General features: G+C 42.4%; 2 protein-coding genes across 2 annotated transcripts in view; both read right to left on the bottom strand.

Moving 5' to 3' along the window:
- The window catches only part of LOC139458741 (coiled-coil-helix-coiled-coil-helix domain-containing protein 5-like), a 60,718-nt gene that overhangs the window by 28,330 nt on the left and 11,822 nt on the right, over nucleotides 1–20,566 (bottom strand). The gene's annotated exons all lie outside the window — the stretch shown is intronic.
- LOC139459373 (uncharacterized) lies at nucleotides 14,518–15,599 on the bottom strand. Its single transcript, XM_071240833.1, has 4 exons — nucleotides 15,565–15,599; nucleotides 15,243–15,295; nucleotides 14,982–15,044; nucleotides 14,518–14,756 (listed from the first exon to the last, which is right to left on the bottom strand). The coding sequence occupies exons 1-4, from the start codon at nucleotides 15,597–15,599 to the stop codon at nucleotides 14,518–14,520; spliced, it is 390 nt and encodes a 129-aa protein (XP_071096934.1).

Genomic DNA, 20,566 nt, shown 5'->3' with positions numbered 1-20,566 from the left:
CGTCACAAACAAACACCCTACATCCCATCAGAAACAAACACCCATCACAAACAAACACCCATCACAAACAAACACCCTACATCCCATCATAATCAAACACCCATCACAAACAAACACCCTACATCCCATCATAAACAAACACCCGTCACAAACAAACACCCTAAATCCCATCATAAACAAACACCATCACAAACAAACACCCAGCCTCCCATCATAATCAAACACCCATCACAAACAAACACCCAGCCTCCCATCATAATCAAACACCCATCACAAACAAACACCCTACATCCCATCATAAACAAACACCCGTCACAAACAAACACCCTAAATCCCATCATAAACAAACACCCATCACAAACAAACACCCAGCCTCCCATCATAATCAAACACCCATCACAAACAAACACCCTACATCCCATCATAAACAAACACCCGTCACAAACAAATACCCTAAATCCCATCATAAACAAACACCCATCACAAACAAACACCCAGCCTCCCATCATAATCAAACACCCGTCAGAAACAAACACCCAGCCTCCCATCATAATCAAACACCCATCACAAACAAACACCCTACATCCCATCATAAACAAACACCCGTCACAAACAAACACCCTAAATCCCATCATAAACAAACACCATCACAAACAAACACCCTACATCCCATCATAATCAAACACCCATCACAAACAAACACCCAGCCTCCCATCATAATCAAACACCCATCACAAACAAACACCCTACATCCCATCATAAACAAACACCCATCACAAACAAACACCCTACATCCCATCATAATCAAACACCCATCACAAACAAACACCCAAAATCCCATCATAAACAAACACCCGTCACAAACAAACACCCTAAATCCCATCATAAACAAACACCCATCACAAACAAACACCCAGCCTCCCATCATAATCAAACACCCGTCACAAACAAACACCCAGCCTTCCATCATAATCAAACACCCATCACAAACAAACACCCTACATCCCATCATAAACAAACACCCGTCACAAACAAACATCTTAAATCCCATCATAAACAAACACCATCACAAACAAACACCCTACATCCCATCATAAACAAACACCCATCACAAACAAACACCCAGCCTCCCATCATAATCAAACACCCATCACAAACAAACACCCTACATCCCATCATAAACAAACACCCGTCACAAACAAACATCCGAAATCCCATCATAATCAAACACCCATCACAAACAAACACCCAAAATCCCATCATAAACAAACACCCGTCACAAACAAACACCCTAAATCCCATCATAAACAAACACCCGTCACAAACAAACACCCAGCCTCCCATCATAATCAAACACCCGTCACAAACAAACACCCGTCACAAACAAATCCTCTACATCCCTTCATAAACAAACAGCTTACATTATGTTTTCATATATATATCTTCTATTGAGTTCAGATACATGTATAAACATACATTGGTAGGATTGGGTTATAAATAAGATATGGTTTTATTAGTGTACAGCTACGCTCTCAAAACCCCGAGCTACCTTACATTGAATTAACACCCATCACAAGCATATACAGTCAAACCACGCGTGGGATGTTTCGAATCCCTTATTATGTCGAACTTACAGTCCGGGACCGACATACTCCTAATTATTTCCCCCTCTTTTAACCCGGTTGTGTCGATTTCCTAGTTATCTCGAACTCTTTTTATAGTAGCATGTGTTAAATATTAAGTTAAAACTTACCCTGATTAATCTAACTCAATATTTTGGAATATTTTGTTTACAGTTATATAAACACGCCTACAAAACGTCATATACATGTATTTCAAGTACTGCTACGAAATGACATACTGGATTTGTTTGGAAAATTAGTTATCTTGTAAATGTATTATTGAATTCTGTCTCAGATGAAATATCGGACCGGAGAGCTTGGGACGAAGCAGCGTTGTGAATGAGCACGGGTGTTGAATGATTATAAATGATCAGCATTGGACAGTCCTGATGGAATGCTAATGAGTGAGTATGCACGCAAGGACTTTAGGTCTCAGCCTCTGCTGATCCTTAACAGAGAATTAACTATGGCTAATTTATTCCCTAAATATTGTAATCTGACAAGCATGAGACAATAGCATGACATAGATTGATAAGAACAAAAGACTTTTGACATATGACAACAATTTGGGGGCAACTGGGGGCAGGAATGGCATTGGGCCCGGCTCGTCACATTGATAATACAGTGGGTTGTTTAACGCCTAATATCACTGCAACCTGCAAATAATAGAATCTTGGCCAGACAAACCAGTGTTTGGTAGTATGAACAACGTCCCTCGCTATTGGGTACTGAACCGAACTTGATTTCGCTCAAGGCTACAAGACATAGCATGTTAACAGAGATCAATATATAGACATACATGTCGGCATTATGTACACTAATCACTTAACAACATTTGTAACAGATTAACAGAAAGGATTTCTTGTATAATAAGAATGAATATTATTTTGAGCCATAAATAGCATAGGTACGATGATACCTAATCATCCAAATCACTGAGCCTGACCACCCGATCCATTAAATCGCCTAGTGTTGACAAGCATAGGTTGCCAGGGATCTATTCTAACCCGGAATCAGGTACCTATTCTGAGAGCTTGCATTATATTATGCTTACCTTTCCATTTTGACGGTCCCAGTTGTCTAAACACTTATGCTCTGAAGTCGATATCCAGACAACTGAATGGGGGTCTTTCCTCTTCTATGACGTCATTAGATTGTGACGTCATCGACGCTCCGCGCAGTACCAAGCCCCAACATCCGATCAGCCTAATCGGGGTGCATGCGCAGTAAATATTTTACGTATAAGGAAAATGGGCGGAGCTTACTATTTATAGTAACCCACGTGTCTCAATCTAAAATACATGCGGTAATCGGCAACAGGTGAACACCATTATGCACATCATCGTAGGTAACAAATTAACGTTGTTAATCTATTAAAATCATTTTAAAAAATTTACCTACGTTTACTCGTGGAAAATGGCGACATTTCACATGTAATTTCACATGTACTCCGACAACATTGTCAACACTATCAAGATATTCATAGATACGCTGAGTTCCAATAAGTTCGTGTTTTTGTGTGCAGGCATTGTCTACTTTTGATACAGTTTCCGTCCTGATAACTTTGTGAGTGTTACCTCCAATGCAAACAACATCAGTAAAACGGGAGTTTTTCCGTGTGGCATGGCGAGCGTCAGTGAGAATATTAATTCTATCCATATTCGGGTAGGTCACAATTTCTTCTAAAAGTGCATCCTCGCATGATTCACGACTTAAATCACAAACGACTTTTTTATAGTTTGAAAACATGTCAGATATGTAAGCTGAACCAAGTCTTCCAATGTCAGCTGCTTTCGCAAATCTGTCGTACTGATTGGGTAACATTCCAGACACAAGGTATCCATGACACATGCGAGGGTTTACCAAATATTTGTTACCAAGATAGGGTGAACTGGGCCATATTATCAAATGATCTTTTTCACATCTGAAAGTAACATAGGCAACATGTCCAATCATTTTCATGTCCAATTTCTGAGCAGGAAACGAGCATGACAAACTGTGCGAATAAAGTCGATCACAGAGCTTTTCAAGGGCATTTTCAGAGGCACAAAACATCTTTTGATTGCATTCATCCGTATTTTCACACTTGCAGAATGAAGAATCACGCGTAAAAGATTCGTCAGTTATATTCCCATCGTTTGCATCATCTGTTAAAACGTTTGCACGGACTGGGTCGATATTTTTCTCAATAAAAGATGAAAAAGTATTATCGAGAAGTTGTTTGTTTGTCACAAGATTAGGGTTCCCTTCTCCAAGAAAAGTTTTGATTTTCTTCGCTTGTTCATAAATGAAATCAATCTCGTCTCTGTTTTCAGCTGAAAAGTTATTTTTTCCTTGTGGCGAAGTTTTTCTCTCCGAATTTCTTCGTTTCACAGCTTCTGGATTGTCTTTTGAATATTTTCTCTTAATCCCGTTAGTATCGCTTATCATTCTAGCAATACCTGCCATGTTTAACAATATTCGTTACTCTAGATCTACAGATCGGTTGCATAAAATCAGCAGACAACAACTAGAGAAAAGCGGGAGATTGGGCGTGGCTTATGTAACCCATAGGGGTGTGACAGGTGACCCTTGCTTTTGATAAGAATTTAACTTTGAGACTTTTTCGAGAACCTAACTTGAGTTGCATATATTATTTCGTTTCCCACAAGTTTTGTTTATATAATACAAAATTGGTCGGTTTTGATTGTTTGAATGCAATGAATGCCATTAACCCTCCAGACCAAACAACCCATCCAACCCGTCGTGTATTAGACTACCCACCAACGCTTGGGTCACGCGACATAAGAAACAGCTGACCAAAACAACGCGCTACCATTATTTTGAGGGTTGTAGAGGGTGTTTTCCATAAGTTGAAATTTTGATTTATGACGACTAGCCATGCCTAAATATGCATATTTGTAATGTGAAATGATACTTATTTACGGTAAATAATGAAACATTCCTTAAATCGCTACAAATCGTATATTCATCAAACTTTTTCATGATGTGTAATATATCTTTCATATAATGAGCGCTTCCAAATTCTATCGGTTTCTAATGGGTGTCTCAACGAAGAAAATTTTGACAGGTCGCATTCACGTTCGTTCACTGCTTATATATTTCAACGCTTTCATGATGTCATCCAAGTTCACTATTGCACTAAATGTTGATGAAATGCAACAAGAAGCCATTCGAAGTTTATTCAATTACTCGGGATGGGATCACGATGCCGCAGTGCAGGACGTTTCGTCGTGGGATGCCAGTGTTCAGACGCGGGAAAGTGATGCAACGATTGACGGAAGCCATGGAAGAGAAGTTGAGTGATGCAAGTGTAGATGTCACCGGTGAAGAAGATTCGTCAGAGAAACCCCCTACTTTTATTGATGCTGAGGATGGAGTGAACGTTTTAGATTGTGATCTGAATGTCAGTATCGACGATCGTTTCCAGGAAATTCAGGAATGTGAATTTCGGTTTTGCCGCCCGTGTGTGACAACATTTCCTCAAAGATGGCTTGGCCGAGGCTCCGCCCCTCACGACAGAAATAGTGGGGTTCGCAGGACTCTTTACAAGAACTATTGGTCGTTGTTGGATAGACGAAATGCATGGAGGAATCCCAAGGTATCTTTTCAAGAAGACGACTGTTGAATCGTGACCATTTGGACGAAACTGTTGTTTGTGTGCGCCGGGAAATTATGCCCAATTGTGTTTTGAACCATGTTCGTGGATTATATCCAAACATTCCTAATCGGGATTATATGGGACATAGGTGGTGGTAGTCCTCAAAACTCTTTCCAAGAACTGTTGGACGATGTTGGACAGAAGGAATGCTTTGAGGAATCATCGAGGGATCTTTTCAAGACTGTTGACTCGTGACTGTACGAAACTGTTGATGATAATTCGGACTAGTGTGCGCCGTGAAATTATGCCTGATTGTGTTTTGAATCATGCATGTGCTCGTGGATTCAAATACATTGTATTTTCTGAATATGGATTTTATGGAACATACGTGGTGATAAATATGCTAAATAAGTTGAAAGGTAAGACGTCTCCTGAAGTAAACATCGACTATTCATAACCTGCATATTTCTATAAACAAGCACTGTCTACATATTTCAAACTGATCATGTGATTTGTAGAAATCGAATCAAGAATTACTTCATATTGTGTACATGTGTAAACTGTTATAATAACATGTCCACCAAAGATGATATATTTGTGTATAAATAAACTACATATTGTCGACATAACTTTTATTTATTTTGTATAAGTTAATTTGCATAGTCGCTTTTACAATGTTTTCGCCATATGCGGTGCCGTTTTCGCCAGAGAAATCGGTGACGTTTTGTTGAGGTGCCGTTTTAGCCCGCACTCCTTACAATGACTAGACCTGTCGTGTTTGTCCTTTTGGCGCATAAATGTGAAAGAAATATAAGCAAACTGTAATGAGGTTTCAGTAGCTAGATCTAGATATATTTTATTCGGAATTCCCGTGTAAAAAGTTGTTGGGTCTGACTCACAGATTGTTTCATGCGGATGTGACATTTCAATGCAAGTCAAAATAGTTTCCATTCGGCAACTTCACAACATACCTGCATAAAACAGTCGTAAACTGTATGGGTATGTGTTCATTGTGGTACTGAACTTAACGTCTTTGTAATGCCATTTGGTAGTTTCTTGGCAGTTTCGTTGCAAGTAAACAAACACTTCGAGAAGTTGTGCCATGTGCGAGTTCGCCACGTGGGTTACTATAATTAGATTCGCTCACGCAGTAGATGTCAGCTGACCAAAGGCTATCTCCTCCTACTTCTGTTGTGTAAAGTTGTTTCACAGACGACTGAATTTTTTACAACCAAACATCAGATCGAATGTAATATTTTTTCATATGGTGTGACTTTTGTTACATTCACTGGTGTAGGGCAAATTTGTCTGCCAAGATTTGGATGTTAATGTTGTCTCGTTCTTTAGTTATTCAAGATTTTGGGTCACCGATTACTGGCTGACCGATCATCGCAACGTCTGTCAAACACTAAGATCTCGTTGTTGTTGTTGTTGTTGCATTAGGTGTTTAAGAGGTCGCCTTCTGCCTAGGAAATTTCGGCTGACCTGTCCCTCTTTGGGACTCCTGTGTGTGAGAAGGGTTCACATATCTATTGTGAGTTCGGTGTTCACATAGTTTCTGTTTTTGCATTGATATGATTTCTATTTTCTTATATTGATATGATTTCATTTTTATCCTTGGTTGCTCTGTTTATATATGTTCGAGCAGCTGTCCATCTCTCAGAAATAGAGTTAGTTTGGTCTTCGCTATTGCATCTATGACAGATAGCGGATCTGACTGCAATTCTTGTTTTAACCTAGCCCGGGCTGGGGCATGGTCTTGACATTCTAGTAACAGGTGGTCAATGGTTTCAGCCTGATTGCAAGATGAACAAACCTTGTCATAGTGCTTTTTGTGACCAAGTCTGAGGCGTGAGATAGCAGTTTCAATTTTCCTTTCATTCGAGTATGAGTTTGGCTTTTGTTGGACCTTGGGTTGAATTTTGTATAGCCATCTGCCGATTCTACTTTCGTCCCATTGGGCTTGCCATCTTTTTGCTATGGAGGCTTTGATTTTGCTTTTTATCTCTAGTTTACTAAAGGGAATAGGCTGTATATCCGCTTTGTCTAGAGCTAGCTTCGCCAGTGAGTCTGCTTTTTCGCAAAATACCGCGCTATTTATAGTCCGGTTGGGACTTTAAAGTTATAATGTCTTTGTGCTTTAACTATAATAGTTCAGGGTATAAGTATACTTTGTTACACTGAACATAGGGTCAGGGCAAACTTTATTACTTTTCTAAGATGCCAAATTTAAGACTAACCTTGTGTTTCATTGGAGCTGGATTTAAAAACCAATCTGTAATGACCTGTGACGTAAACTGAAAATCTTCAAACATGGCTAACCGACGGGCTCTTCCACTCATCGCCTCCACCCTTACGTTAAAGGGCAAGTTCACACGGAAATGAACCTTTTTTTCTTGTACTTTTTCCACATTAAAAGTGTTAACATAGAAGTGTCATAGACAAAAATATAAAAAAACATCATATTTAATTAACATATTTTTTGCACTAAAACGATTTATATTTTTCACATTTACCAAGTGTTCTATTTCCATAACAAAAACACCATGGCTTATGTCCCTTGCAATATGACGTCATTGGTGCCAATTGATAAACATTATGACGTCATCATGCTTTGTTAGAGCCGCTTCACGTGGTGTAGGTACAGTTTTGTGATTCTAGCATCTCAGATGCCAGCCAGAATTGTGTTATGCTGAGTCACCACTGCGCCGGAGTGTGTCGTAGACCATGTTGTTTTACCGCAAACTGGTCCTTGATATCTTTTGCGTTGAGAATAGACAGGGACCCAGTTGAATTGGCACCAATTACGTCATAATCTAAGGGGGATAACTCAGGCCTATTTCGCTCGTAAAACGAAGGCCTCATAACGGCATATCACTTTCACACTATTGTGAGCTTCCTACTTTCACTGTGAAAAAAATGAGTGAATATTTTCAAACACAGATACTAACTAATTCTAAAATTGCGTTTTGTTTAGAAAAAGAAAGAAAGTGATTTTTGCGTGTACACTTCCCCTTTAAGAGACGTATTTCGGTTTTGAATATAATTCAACACCTCTAAAATGGATAGTTTATAATTTAAATAGGTTATGTTTCATTATCCATTCAGTGTGTGGATCGTGGGCCAAAAGTTAACGATAGCTTAGTGGAGCTAAAATATTATCCACCATTCTAAATTGTACACGTTTTCTTATACATATGCATTATATATGTAGAGGTGGTAAACAAGCGTGGGAATACACTGAAAGAATTGAACTGAGTAAAGGAAGCATTTTAAAAGATCGTTTAGCATGATACCCCGCTGATATGGTACCTGGCTACGACAGCGGCGTGTTGGACTATTCTGAACGTGCGACTTTGATATTTTGTTAAAATGAAGAGTGGAGGAAATCCCAAGACGTTCCCGCACGATCCTGTATGCCACCTTTATTTCCAAGATAGAAAGGCCTCTGACCCATCGTACAAAATATTTGATGAAACGAATAGTATGGGTATAATTTGGCTAAATTTAAGCAAGGTGAAGTTCATGTATATGTAAATAATGATTGACATTCTAAGTTTAAAAGCGAAAAAGACATTTTGAAAGGTCTGGCAAACATTTAGTACTTGTAGTAAGCATGGTAGACAGAGATAGACAGGGATTGTTGTGCTGTCGGAGGTAAATAGCGGCGTCTAAGTTCTGAGTAGGAAGTGCACACGAGAAGAAAGTGCTATTCATTGTCAACTCAATTAAAACCATAACGTTCACAATATGTACAGATTCTGTTTTGAACACCTATTCCAGTTCTTCTCCCTTTTATCCCTTCTAGCTTGTGGTTGCTGCGTCGAAATTTTAAAAGTGCCATCTGTAACGTGTTGTTTTCAACACAAGTTAGTTAAGTCTTGAATCTTGAAGTCTCGAATAACCCATGTTAGCCAAATCCATGTTCAAATAAAAATGTTTTAATAAATGTTACCAAGGAATATCCGGCAGGGCAGTGCCCTGTAGTACAGAGTGTCCTTGGATACATTCGCCACGCAGTGCCCTGTAGTACAGAGTGCCCAAGGATACATTCACCATGCAGTGTCCTGTAGTACAGAGCGTCCAAGTGTACATTCACAATGCAATGTCCCATAGTACAGAGTGCCCTAGGATACATTCACCACGCAGTGTCTTGTATTACAGAGTGCCCTAGTGTACATTCACCACGCAGTGTCTGTAGTACAGAGGGCCCGAGGGTACATTCGCCACGCAGTGTCCTGTATTACAGAGTGTCCTAGTGTACATTCACCACGCAGTGTCCTGTAGTACAGAGTGTCCTAGGGTACATTCACCACGCAGTGTCCTGTAGTACAGAGCGTCCTAGGGTACATTCACCATGCAGTGTCCTAGGGTACATTCACCATACAGTGTCCTGTAGTGCAGAGTGTCCTAGGGTACATTCACCACGCAGTGTCCTGTAGTGCAGAGTGTCCTAGGGTACATTCACCACGCAGTGTCCTGTAGCACGGAGTGCCCTAGGGTACATTCACCACGCAGTGTCCTGTAGTACAGAGTGCCCTAGGGTACATTTACCAGACAGTGTCCTGTAGTACAGAGTGTCCTAGGGTACATTCACCACACAGTGTCCTGTATTACAGAGCGTCCAAGTGTACATTCACAATGCAATGTCCCATAGTACAGAGTGCCCTAGGATACATTCACCACGCAGTGGCCTGTAGTACAGAGTGCCCTAGGGTACATTCACCACGCAGTGTCCTGTAGTACACAGCGTCCAAGGGTACATTCGCCACGGAGTGTCCTGTAGTACAGAGTGTCCTAGGGTGCATTCATCACACAGTGTCCTGTAGTACAGTGTCCTAGGGTACATCCTCCATGCAGTGTCCTGAAATACAGAGTGCCCTAGGGTACATTCGCCACGCAGTGTCCTGTAGTACAGAGTGTCCTAGGGTACATTCACCACGCAGTGTCTGTAGTACAGAGGGCCCTAGGGTACATTCGCCACGCAGTGTCCTGTATTACAGAGTGTCCTAGGGTACATCCTCCATGCAGTGTCCTGAAATACAGAGTGCCCTAGGGTACATTCGCCACACAGTGTCCTGTAGTACAGAGTGTCCTAGGGTACATTCACCACGCAGTGTCCTGTAGTACAGAGTGTCCTAGGGTACATTCACCACGCAGTGTCTGTAGTACAGAGGGCCCTAGGGTACATTCGCCACGCAGTGTCCTGTATTACAGAGTGTCCTAGGGTACATCCTCCATGCAGTGTCCTGAAATACAGAGTGCCCTAGGGTACATTCGCCACACAGTGTCCTGTAGTACAGAGTGTCCTAGGGTACATTCACCACGCAGTGTCCTGTAGTACAGTGTCCTAGGGTACATTCGCCACGCAGTGTCTGTAGTACAGAGGGCCCTAGGGTACATTCGCCACGCAGTGTCCTGTATTACAGAGTGTCCTAGTGTACATTCACCACGCAGTGTCCTGTAGTACAGAGTGTCCTAGGGTACATTCACCACGCAGTGTCCTGTAGTACAGTGTCCTAGGGTATATTCACCATGCAAGGTCCTAGGGTACATTCACCATGCAGTGTCCTGTAGTACAGTGTCCTAGGGTACATTCACCATGCAGTGTCCTGTAGTACAGTGTCCTAGGGTACATTCACCACGCAGTGTCCTGTAGTACAGAGTGTCCTTGGATATATTCACCACACAGTGTCCTGAAGTACAGAGTGTCCTAGGGTACATTCGCCATGCAGTGTCCTGTAGTACAGAGTGTCCTAGGGTACATTCACCACGCAGTGTCCTGTAGCACAGAGTGTCCTAGGGTACATTCACCACGCAGTGTCCTGTAGTACAGAGTGCCCTAGGGTGAATTCACCAGACAGTGTCCTGTAGTAAAGAGTGTCTAGGGTACATTCACCACGCAGTGTCCTGTAGTACAGAGTGTCCTAGGGTACATTCATCACACAGTGTCCTGTAGTACAGTGTCCTAGGGTACATCCACCATGCAGTGTCCTGTAGTACAGAGTGCCCTAGGGTACATTCGCCACGCAGTGTCCTGTAGTACAGAGTGCCCTAGGGTACATTCGCCACGCAGTGTCCTCTAGTACACAGCGTCTAAGGGTACATTCGCCACGTAGTATCCTGTAGTACAGTGTCCTAGGGTACATTCGCCACGCAGTGTCCCATAGTACAGAGTGCCCTAGGGTACATTCGCCACACAGTGTCCTGTAGCACAGAGTGCCCTAGGGTACATTCATCACACAGTGTCCTGTAGTACAGTGTCCTAGGGTACATTCACCAGACAGTGTCCTGTAGTACAGAGTGTCCTAGGGTACATTCACCACACAGTGTCCTGTAGTACAGAGTGTCCTAGGGTACATTCACCACGCAGTGTCCTGTAGTCCAGAGTGCCCTGGGGTACATTCGCCACGCAGAGTCATGTAGTACAGAGTGCCATGGGGTACATTCGCCATGCAGTGTCCTGTAGTACAGAGTGTCCTTGGATATATTCACCACACAGTGTCCTGAAGTACAGAGTGTCCTAGGGTACATTCACCACGCAGTGTCCTGTAGTACAGAGTGTCCAAGGGTACATTAACCACGCAGTGTCCTGTAGTACAGAGTGCCCTATAGTACATTCACCACGCAGTTTCCGGTAGTCCAGAGTGCCCTGGGGTACATTCGCCATGCAGTGTCATGTAGTACAGAGTGCCATGGGGTACATTCGCCATGCAGTGTCCTGTAGTACAGATTGTCCTTGGATACATTCACCACACAGTGTCCTGTAGTACAGAGTGTTCTAGGATACATTCACCATGCAGTGTCCTTTAGTACAGAGAGTCCAAGGATACATCCACCATGCAGTGTCCTGTAGGTGAGATGAGGTGAAATGGGGTTTAACGTCGCGTCCAAGATTATTGCACTTATATAGCGACGTGCATGCACGTGTATATGTGTGTGTGTGGCTGCTTGTACTAGTCCGGACTGATGCCGATTTATAGTGCTAGCACACTGAGTTACCATGCCGCAGTTTAACATGAATGCCTAGGGAACATTCACCACGCAGTGTCCTGTATTAAAGAGTGTTCTAGTATACATTCACCACGCAGTGTCCTTTAGTACAGAGAGTCCTAGGGAATATTCACCGCGTAGTGTCCTGTAGTAAAGAGTGTTCTAGAATACATTCACCACGTAGTGTCCTTCAGTACAGAGTGTCCTGGGGAACATTCACCACGTAGTGTTCTGTAGTAAAGAGTGTTCTAAGATACATTACCACGCTGTGTCCTTTAGTACAGAGAGTCCTAGGGAACATTCACCACGCAGTGTCCTGTAGTAAAGAGTGTTCTAAGATACATTCACCACGCAGTGTCCTGTAGTAAAGAGTGTTCTAAGATACATTCACCACGTAGTGTCCTTTAGTACAGTGTCCTAGGGAACATTCACCACGTAGTGTCCTGTAGTAAAGAGTGTTCTAAGATACATTACCACACAGTGTCCTTTAGTACAGAGTGTCCTAGGGAATATTCACCACGTAGTGTCCTGTAGTAAAGAGTGTTCTAAGATGCATTCACCACGCAGTGTCCTTTAGTACAGAGTGTCCTAGGGAACATTCACCACGTAGTGTCCTTTAGTACAGAGTGTTCTAGGGAACATTCACCACGTAGTGTCCTGTAGTAAACAGTGTTCTAAGATACATTCACCACGCAGTGTCCTTTAGTACAGAGTGTTCTAGGGAAGATTCACCACGCAGTGTCCTTTAGTACAGAGTGTCCTAGGGAACATTCACCACGTAGTGTCCTGTAGTAAAGAGTGTTCTAAGATACATTCACCACGCAGTGTCCTTTAGTACAGAGAGTCCTAGGGAACATTCACCACGTAGTGTCCTGTAGTAAAGAGTGTTCTAAGATACATTCATCATGCAGTGTCCTGTAGTACAGAGAGTCCTAGGGAACATTCACCACGCAGTGTCCTGTAGTACAGAGTGTTCTAGAATACATTCACCACGCAGTGTCCTTTAGTACAGAGTGGCCAAGGGTACATTCATCATGCAGTGTCCTGTAGTACAGAGTGTTCTAGAATATATTCACCACGTAGTGTATTGTTGTAAAGAGTGTCCTAGGGTGCATTCACCATGCAGTGTCCTGTAGTACAGAGCGTCCAAGGATACATTCACCAGACAGTGTCCTGTAGTACAGAGTGTCCTAGGGTACATTCACACAGACAGTGTCCTGTAGTACAGAGTGTCCTAGGGTACATTCGCCACGCAGTGTCCTGTAGTACAGAGTGTCCTAGGGTACATTCATCACACAGTGTCCTGTAGTACAGTGTCCTAGGGTACATCCACCACGCAGTGTCCTGTAGTACAGAGTGTCCTGGGGTACATACACCACGCAGACTCCTGTAGTACAGAGTGTCCTAGGATCCATTCACCACGCAGTCTCCTGTAGTACAGAGTGTCCTAGGATAATTCACCACGCAGTGTCCTGTAGTACAGATAGCCCTAGGGTACAACTCACCACGCAGTGAAGGCCTCAATATTTAATTTATACCTAGTAGCCATATGGCTACAAGCATTTTATTCCAGGTAGCCACTGGTAAAATCAAGAAGTCAAGCCAATATTGGAAGTAGCCAAAGGCATTTGAAATGATCTTTCTGAAATAACTATTATAATATGTACATGTCATAGCACTAGTCTTGAAATTGTATATAAGTGGAAACTGTACTTGATTTTTGTTAGTTCAGGCTCAAACAATGATGCAATTTATGGTACTAGATTATGAAGGTATATCCTTGCTTATCAACTGAAATATAATACTAATTACATTAATATTTATGTAAGTCTGTTCATTGTCGACTTTAGGAGGAATTATTTCCACAATCAGCTATTATTTATTTCTGTGTCTTCAAATGTGAAGCAATAGAATTTAGTTGCCGCAAGATATTTTTTCAAGGTAGACATTTGGCTACATCTGAATTTTAGACAGTAGACAAATTGAAATTTAGGTGGATTTGGCGATCGTTTTAGTTGCAGCTTTGAGGCCTGACAGTATCTTCTGTGGAGGGGGAGGGGGGGATATAAATGTATATATGGTAACTTATATACGCATGGCTGAAACAGGCGTCGCCGTATAGCATGACAGTGAAATAAATACAAAAGATATACAGGTTTATTTCATTTATATGCAAGTATGCATAAAATAAACATTAGGAGCAAATTGGGTTTAAAATAAAATCACATTATGTACAATTGATCTCTTTTCTTGTATAAAAGTCATATGGAGGAAAGTGGACATTTCCATCTCGACACACATCTACAACTCCCCCTCCTCCTCCTCAATCACATCGAGTCGCCAGTGACACGTCACCATTTGGTCAGAAACTGGGTTTGGTGCGTTCGGTTGCAGCATTTGAGTGTCCATGATATCAGGAATGTCTACACATGCAAACTCAGCGTCCACGGAGCGAGAGAGGCGACGATTGCTTCTCCGCCATGCAGGGTTGTGTGCTTTGCCGAACGTCTTCCACAGGTAGTAGACACTGACCAATACAGCTGAAATAGAGGCAAAACAGATTGATAAGCTGTCAACATCAGATATATATTTCAGATAAATGTAACAATCTGTGGTTATTTCTATTCATCATATGATTTCATATAACACGTTTTAGGACAAAGCATACATACAGAAATATTTTTGATATGGAGAGTGGGTAAGAGGATGGTTATATTTATGAAATATAATATGTAAGACGCGAAGATTAAACAAAATCAGCCTACCGATTGCTGCCATTATTGTGAGAGCGACAACATAGATCTTGCCAGGGCAAAACCACGAGATATCTGCAAAATAAAAGTGACGTATTACTTCAGTAGTCACACAATGACGCACTGGTTCATCGTAGATGATGGTTCACGGTCAGTTTAGTAATATTTGAGTTCGATATTTGACATAGACATCTTTTTATTACACCTAGATATATCAAATAGCTTTAGACTAACATCAGTTGTTTGCTGGTGGTATATAAAGGATATACTCACCACGGAAAGAAACATAGGAGGTGACACCAGCTGACGAGGCTGTTGTGCTGAAACTGAGGACGGATTTTCATGAAAAAGGTCAAGTTGATTGTTGAGTATGTATATTGTTATAAGAATGTCAATTAACATTTTAGGTGCAAATGATTAGCCGTGACAAGCTGTTGTGTTGACATTATTGGAAAAAAAAGATGTCGATTAGATTCTGTCACAACAAATTCCCTTCTCACGCTTAGTTGTGACTAAGAGTCAAGAGACAATTAAAGGTTCCTATTGATGATTTCCATCCATTGTTCGATTCCATGTAAAGATAAGGTTATCTCACCTGGGATGCCCTGGTACAGTCCAGATGGGATACATGTTGATGGACAAAATGACGGAGAAAACGAAGAGCGTGAAAAGTTGGCACCAAGTGATAGAAAGTGATTGTCATGATTATGACGTCATTGAACTTAGTTACCATTGTGACATAAAATTCAACAAATGTGACGTCATATGTTTATGTGTCTATGACGTGACTGATAATTGCCATTTTTGAGAGGGGTCCTTGTGGTCAAACTAGTTCTTGTGGTCAGTGATACAGTAGACGCCATCCTATCTGCCTTAGCGATAAGATTGTCGTATTTCAAAGGTGTCGCGGCGCAAAATCTAGACTTAGTAGACTAACAAAATTAGTCCCAAAAATACAGTTATCTCATTTAAGAACATATATCCTTAAACTACAAAGTAATATTCAAATAGGGCCCAGAAAAATGGTAAATTTCAGGAGCTGATGCATGCAAGATTTGCCTTATCTTTCTGGACTGAGTTGGATTCCATATTTAATATATTCTTTCTGGTTTATCTTAGTTCACCACAAACATTAAGACAGTCGGACCTTATATATATATATACACAGTAAAAAAAGTGTTGCACCCCCACATTAATACGTTTGATACATCACAACATTTAAAACCCCCGACTCAGGTTTTAATGGTAGGTATTCCTTGGGGATCTGATGTGAAATGTGTAATGTTTTCGGAGGGAAGATGATCACCAAAACGTAGCAATCAGCACGTGAATTGCATGGTGCATGACATTTGCAGATTGCAGTATCTTCTTAAGCTCAACATCGCCTATAAAAGATGTTCTCTGACAGCCCAGTTTATTGTAACCCACAATGCCGGGTAGACGATTGTCAGAAGCAGTCAAGTGGCAGATTATTGGCCTTCATGGAGCAGGTCTTTCGTTCAAGGAGATTGGCAGAAGAACCGGACATCACTACTCAACAATAAGCCGTTTGGTCAGAAAACACGCACAAACTAATGATGTAAGGAATCGCAGACCCTCTGGCAGACCACGTAAGACCACAGTTAGAGATGACAGAGCGTTGTTGAGGGTGGTAAGGCGTCATCCATTTGCTACAAGCACAACCTTGAAACGTCTTTGGCTTCCTCGTCAACAGTTCAGTACCCAGACCGTGAGAAATCGTCTTAAAGCTGCAGGGTTGAAGTCCAGAAGGGTTATCAAGCGACCTAAACTCACAGACAACCACAAACGACTACGTCTAGCCTGGTGTAGACTCAGACAGAACTGGAACTTGAGGTCCTGAAGAAGAGTCCACTGGTCGGACGAAAGCAGGTTCCTTCTGCATGTTGTGGATGGCAGAGTGAGAGTATGGAGGCGTCCTGGAACAGCTTATACTGCAAGAAACATCATGCAAACTGTACCATATGGAGGTGGATCTGTTATGGTCTGGGGATGCTTCTCATTTGATTGTAAGCTTGATTTAGTGACCATACGAGGCAACTTGACAGGGGAGCGCTACATCCAAGAGGTGCTGAATCCAGTTGTGGTGCCCCATTTTGACAATTATAAACTGGCCACCAGACCGATATTCATGGATGACAATGCCAGACCACATCGTTCACGAGCTGTGACCCAGGTTATCCACAACAATGCTCTGACGCAGATTCCATGGCCAGCAATGAGTCCAGATCTGAATCCTCTGGAACATGTATGGGACATTTTGGGACGCCTGATTTATCGTCGGGACCCTCCTCCACAGAACTTGCGTGAATTGGAAGCAGCATTACACGAGGAGTGGCAGCAGCTGCCCATGGAGCGATTCCAACGTCTGGTGAGGGGTATGAGACGAAGACTTCAAGCTGTGATCCAAGTGCTTGGTGGAAGTTCTCGATATTGACTTACTGTGTTCGTCAAATCTCCATATGACATTCTTACCCCATTGGATGAATTTGGTCACTAAAAATTATTGAGATGTCACCATACTTAATGCGTCTTCGTTGTTCGTTCATTTTTCGTAAAAGTTCAGCATGAGATTATTACATGCCATAAGGTCATGGAATACCCCATTTAAGTTCATTGTATAGACAATACACTGGTTTGTTGGTATACACTAAATCCTGGTTATAATATTAATTCGGTTTTCTTTACACCCTTTCAAAACACCCCTCCATGAAAAAGTATAGGGGGTGCAACACTTTTTTTACTGTGTATATGTGTGTTCAGGTCGTAGAGTGTTTACAATTCACGACTACTTCACTGCCTCGGGTATTTTCCATCAGAGAAAAAAATATAGCGGTTGGTATTTGATATAAAAATAATCTTATATGGTTCTTCTTATTCTGTCCTTGGCGGAGAAAGATTTTTATATTTTCACCAGGCAGATATGGACCAGACAATCCAGTGATTAATATCTAAGCATCGATCCACGCAATTTGGATCGATGACATGCATCAACCAAGTCAGCGAGCCTGACCACCCGATCCCGTTAGTCGCCTCTTACGACAAGCGTAGTCGCCTTTTACGGCAAGCATAGTTTGTTCCTCTGAAAGTAGTAGACACCATCTCCAGTAAACAAGCGTTTTTTCGTTCAAACGAAAATACTTTGGTCAGTATTTTCGAAGTACCCACGTATATAAAATGATCAGTCCGTTTGAGAAAAGTAAGCATGGGTTGCTGAAGACCTATTCTACCCCGGATCTTCACGGGCCGTCTTGATAGGTGTGGTATATAGACCATGGTTCGGGTATGATCCTTCACCAGCACAGCCAGGCTATGGTTAGGTATAATGCTACACCACGGCAGCCAGGCTATGGTTCGGGAATGATGCAATACCAGGGCAGCCTGGCCATGGATCGGGTATGATGCTACACCAGGACAGCCAGGCCATGGGTTGGGTATGATACTACACCAGGACAGCCAGGCCATGGGTTGGGTATGATACTACACCAAGACAGCTAGGCCATGGTTCAGGTATGACGCTACACCAGGACAGCCAGGCCATGAGTCAGGTATGACGCTACACCAGGACAGCCAGGCCATGGTTCAGGTATAACGCTACACCAGGCCAACCAGGCCATGGGTTTGGTATGATACTACACCAGGGCAGCCAGACCATGAGTCAGGTATAACGCTACACCAGGACAGCCAGGCCATGGGTTGGGTATGATACTACACCAGGGCAGCCAGGCCATGGTTCAGGTATGATGCTACATCAGGACTGCCAGGCCATGGGTTGGGTATGATACTACACCAGGACAGCCAGGCCATGGTTCAGGTATGACGCTACACCAGGACAGCCAGGCCATGAGTCAGGTATAACGCTACACCAGGACAACCAGGCCATGGGTTTGGTATGATACTACACCAGGACAGCCAGGCCATGGTTCAGGTATGATGCTACACCAGGACAGCCAGGCCATGGGTTGGGTATGATGCTACACCAGGACAGCCAGGCCATGGTTCAGGTATGATGCTACACCAGGGCAGGCAGTTTAAAGTTTGGGTATGATGCGATACCAGGACAACCAGTTCATGGTTCGGGTACGATGCTACACCAGTACAGCCAGGCTGTGGTTCGTGTAGGATGTTACACCAGGGCAGCCAGACCAGTTTATTCTACGTCAGGTTAAGAAAAGGCACAATTCCGGAACATAACGTAAACATATGCAAACATACCAGTAAACGTGCTGAAAGTACCTTTTGTTATTTATAAGTTTCTTAAAGATTACTTTTTGCGTTTCCAAGGCATTAGGTTGGACACCAGGGCTGGGTTGATTTCGAGTCAAAGTTAATTTTAAAACTACGTGAGTTTGGTTGAACGCCGCTCTGAACGGAATGTCTGTTAAGTCACGGTGTGTCAGCTTGATGTGGGAGGAAAATGCAATTTCTGGCTTAACGTTCTTCCCGGCGTCTGTAGACCCCTGCTCTTCCATCCCCTCGATTCGTCGCTGGACCAGACATCTCTCCATCGCAGTTGATGCCATACCCAGTGTTGAGGACACCAATGTAGTCGTTGTTGACGATGTTCTTGACTCAATATGACGCGTCGAACAGGACGCTCGTAGACCTGCTTTTCTTAAACGGTTTCGTACGGTCTGGTCGGAGATTATGCGCAGTCCGGGTATTTGGGATGCGGTTGAGGCGGCTGTGGCCGTCCTTGGCGCAGGTGGTGCAGTCGGATGTAGCGATCTTGAGCGGGGGTGGTTACTCTTTGTCGTCCCGACCTTTGCCGATCACGTGTTGACCCATGCTGTTGAAACCGATCCCATAGCCTTGTGATGGTGTTGGGTGCTAAACTGAAAGTCCTGGCTACAGCTGATCGGGATTCCCCTGCCCGCAAGCGGCGTTGTTTCTTTGCACTTCTGATAATCTTGGCATGTTGTTGAACTGTCACTGTTCGATTGACGGAGATGCCATGCAATCAAACACCCTGCACTTTAATACCGTTCATAGTGCTGCTGCACGTGCAGTACGTGCAGCTCCATGGCCCTTTTGTTTTCCGATTCGTACGTATTTCCCTTGTTGTGATCACTTTGATCCCGGACATTTGTCACTGACACTGTAACACATTAAACCTCTTCATTTTGCACCTCTTGGTCCGCTAATTTTGCTTTTATGGCCAAGAGAATCCGTATTGCATTTCTTTTTTGAAGATTATATTTCTATAGATTGTGTCATATTACTGTAGTTGGTCTAACTGTAGTAATATGAAAGAATTGGGGTGGTCTTAACTTCTTTTGAGTAGTATAACATTATTACACTATTCATGCAAAACTAAATCCCTTGTTTTATTCAACCTTCTGTCTTACTTTCAAGCACTATATGTTTCAGCTGGGCCTTCTGAAATAACATATACTTGGCATAAAAAGAAACGCAAATATAGTAAAATCGTAAATATCTGACAGTGTTGCTGACATCCATACAAAATTAATACCCAAAATGAATTGGTCAGTTCTGCATGGATTTGGCTTAATTTGTGTTGAAAGAATGAAGTACTGCAGAAAGTTGGTGAAAAGATGGAAAAATCTCAACCACAACCA

Source organism: Haliotis cracherodii, unplaced genomic scaffold (assembly GCF_022045235.1).
Source record: "Haliotis cracherodii isolate W230 unplaced genomic scaffold, xgHalCrac1.p SCAF_13, whole genome shotgun sequence".
In the NCBI taxonomy this organism is placed as follows: domain Eukaryota; kingdom Metazoa; phylum Mollusca; class Gastropoda; order Lepetellida; family Haliotidae; genus Haliotis; species Haliotis cracherodii.
The sequence above is the reverse complement of the archived record's forward strand: the minus strand, read 5'-3'. Positions and strand labels throughout refer to the sequence as shown.

What these genes read in the sequence shown, in the direction of transcription:
- LOC139459373 (XM_071240833.1), bottom strand. Translation starts at nt 15,599, where the DNA reads ATGTATCCCATCTGGACTGTACCAGGGCATCCCAG. An exon ending in ACTGTACCAGGGCATCCCAG is followed by an intron (nt 15,296 to 15,564) that starts GTGAGATAACCT and finishes ATCCGTCCTCAG; the next exon opens with TTTCAGCACAACAGCCTCGT. An exon ending in CACAATAATGGCAGCAATCG is followed by an intron (nt 14,757 to 14,981) that starts GTAGGCTGATTT and finishes CCTCTATTTCAG; the next exon opens with CTGTATTGGTCAGTGTCTAC.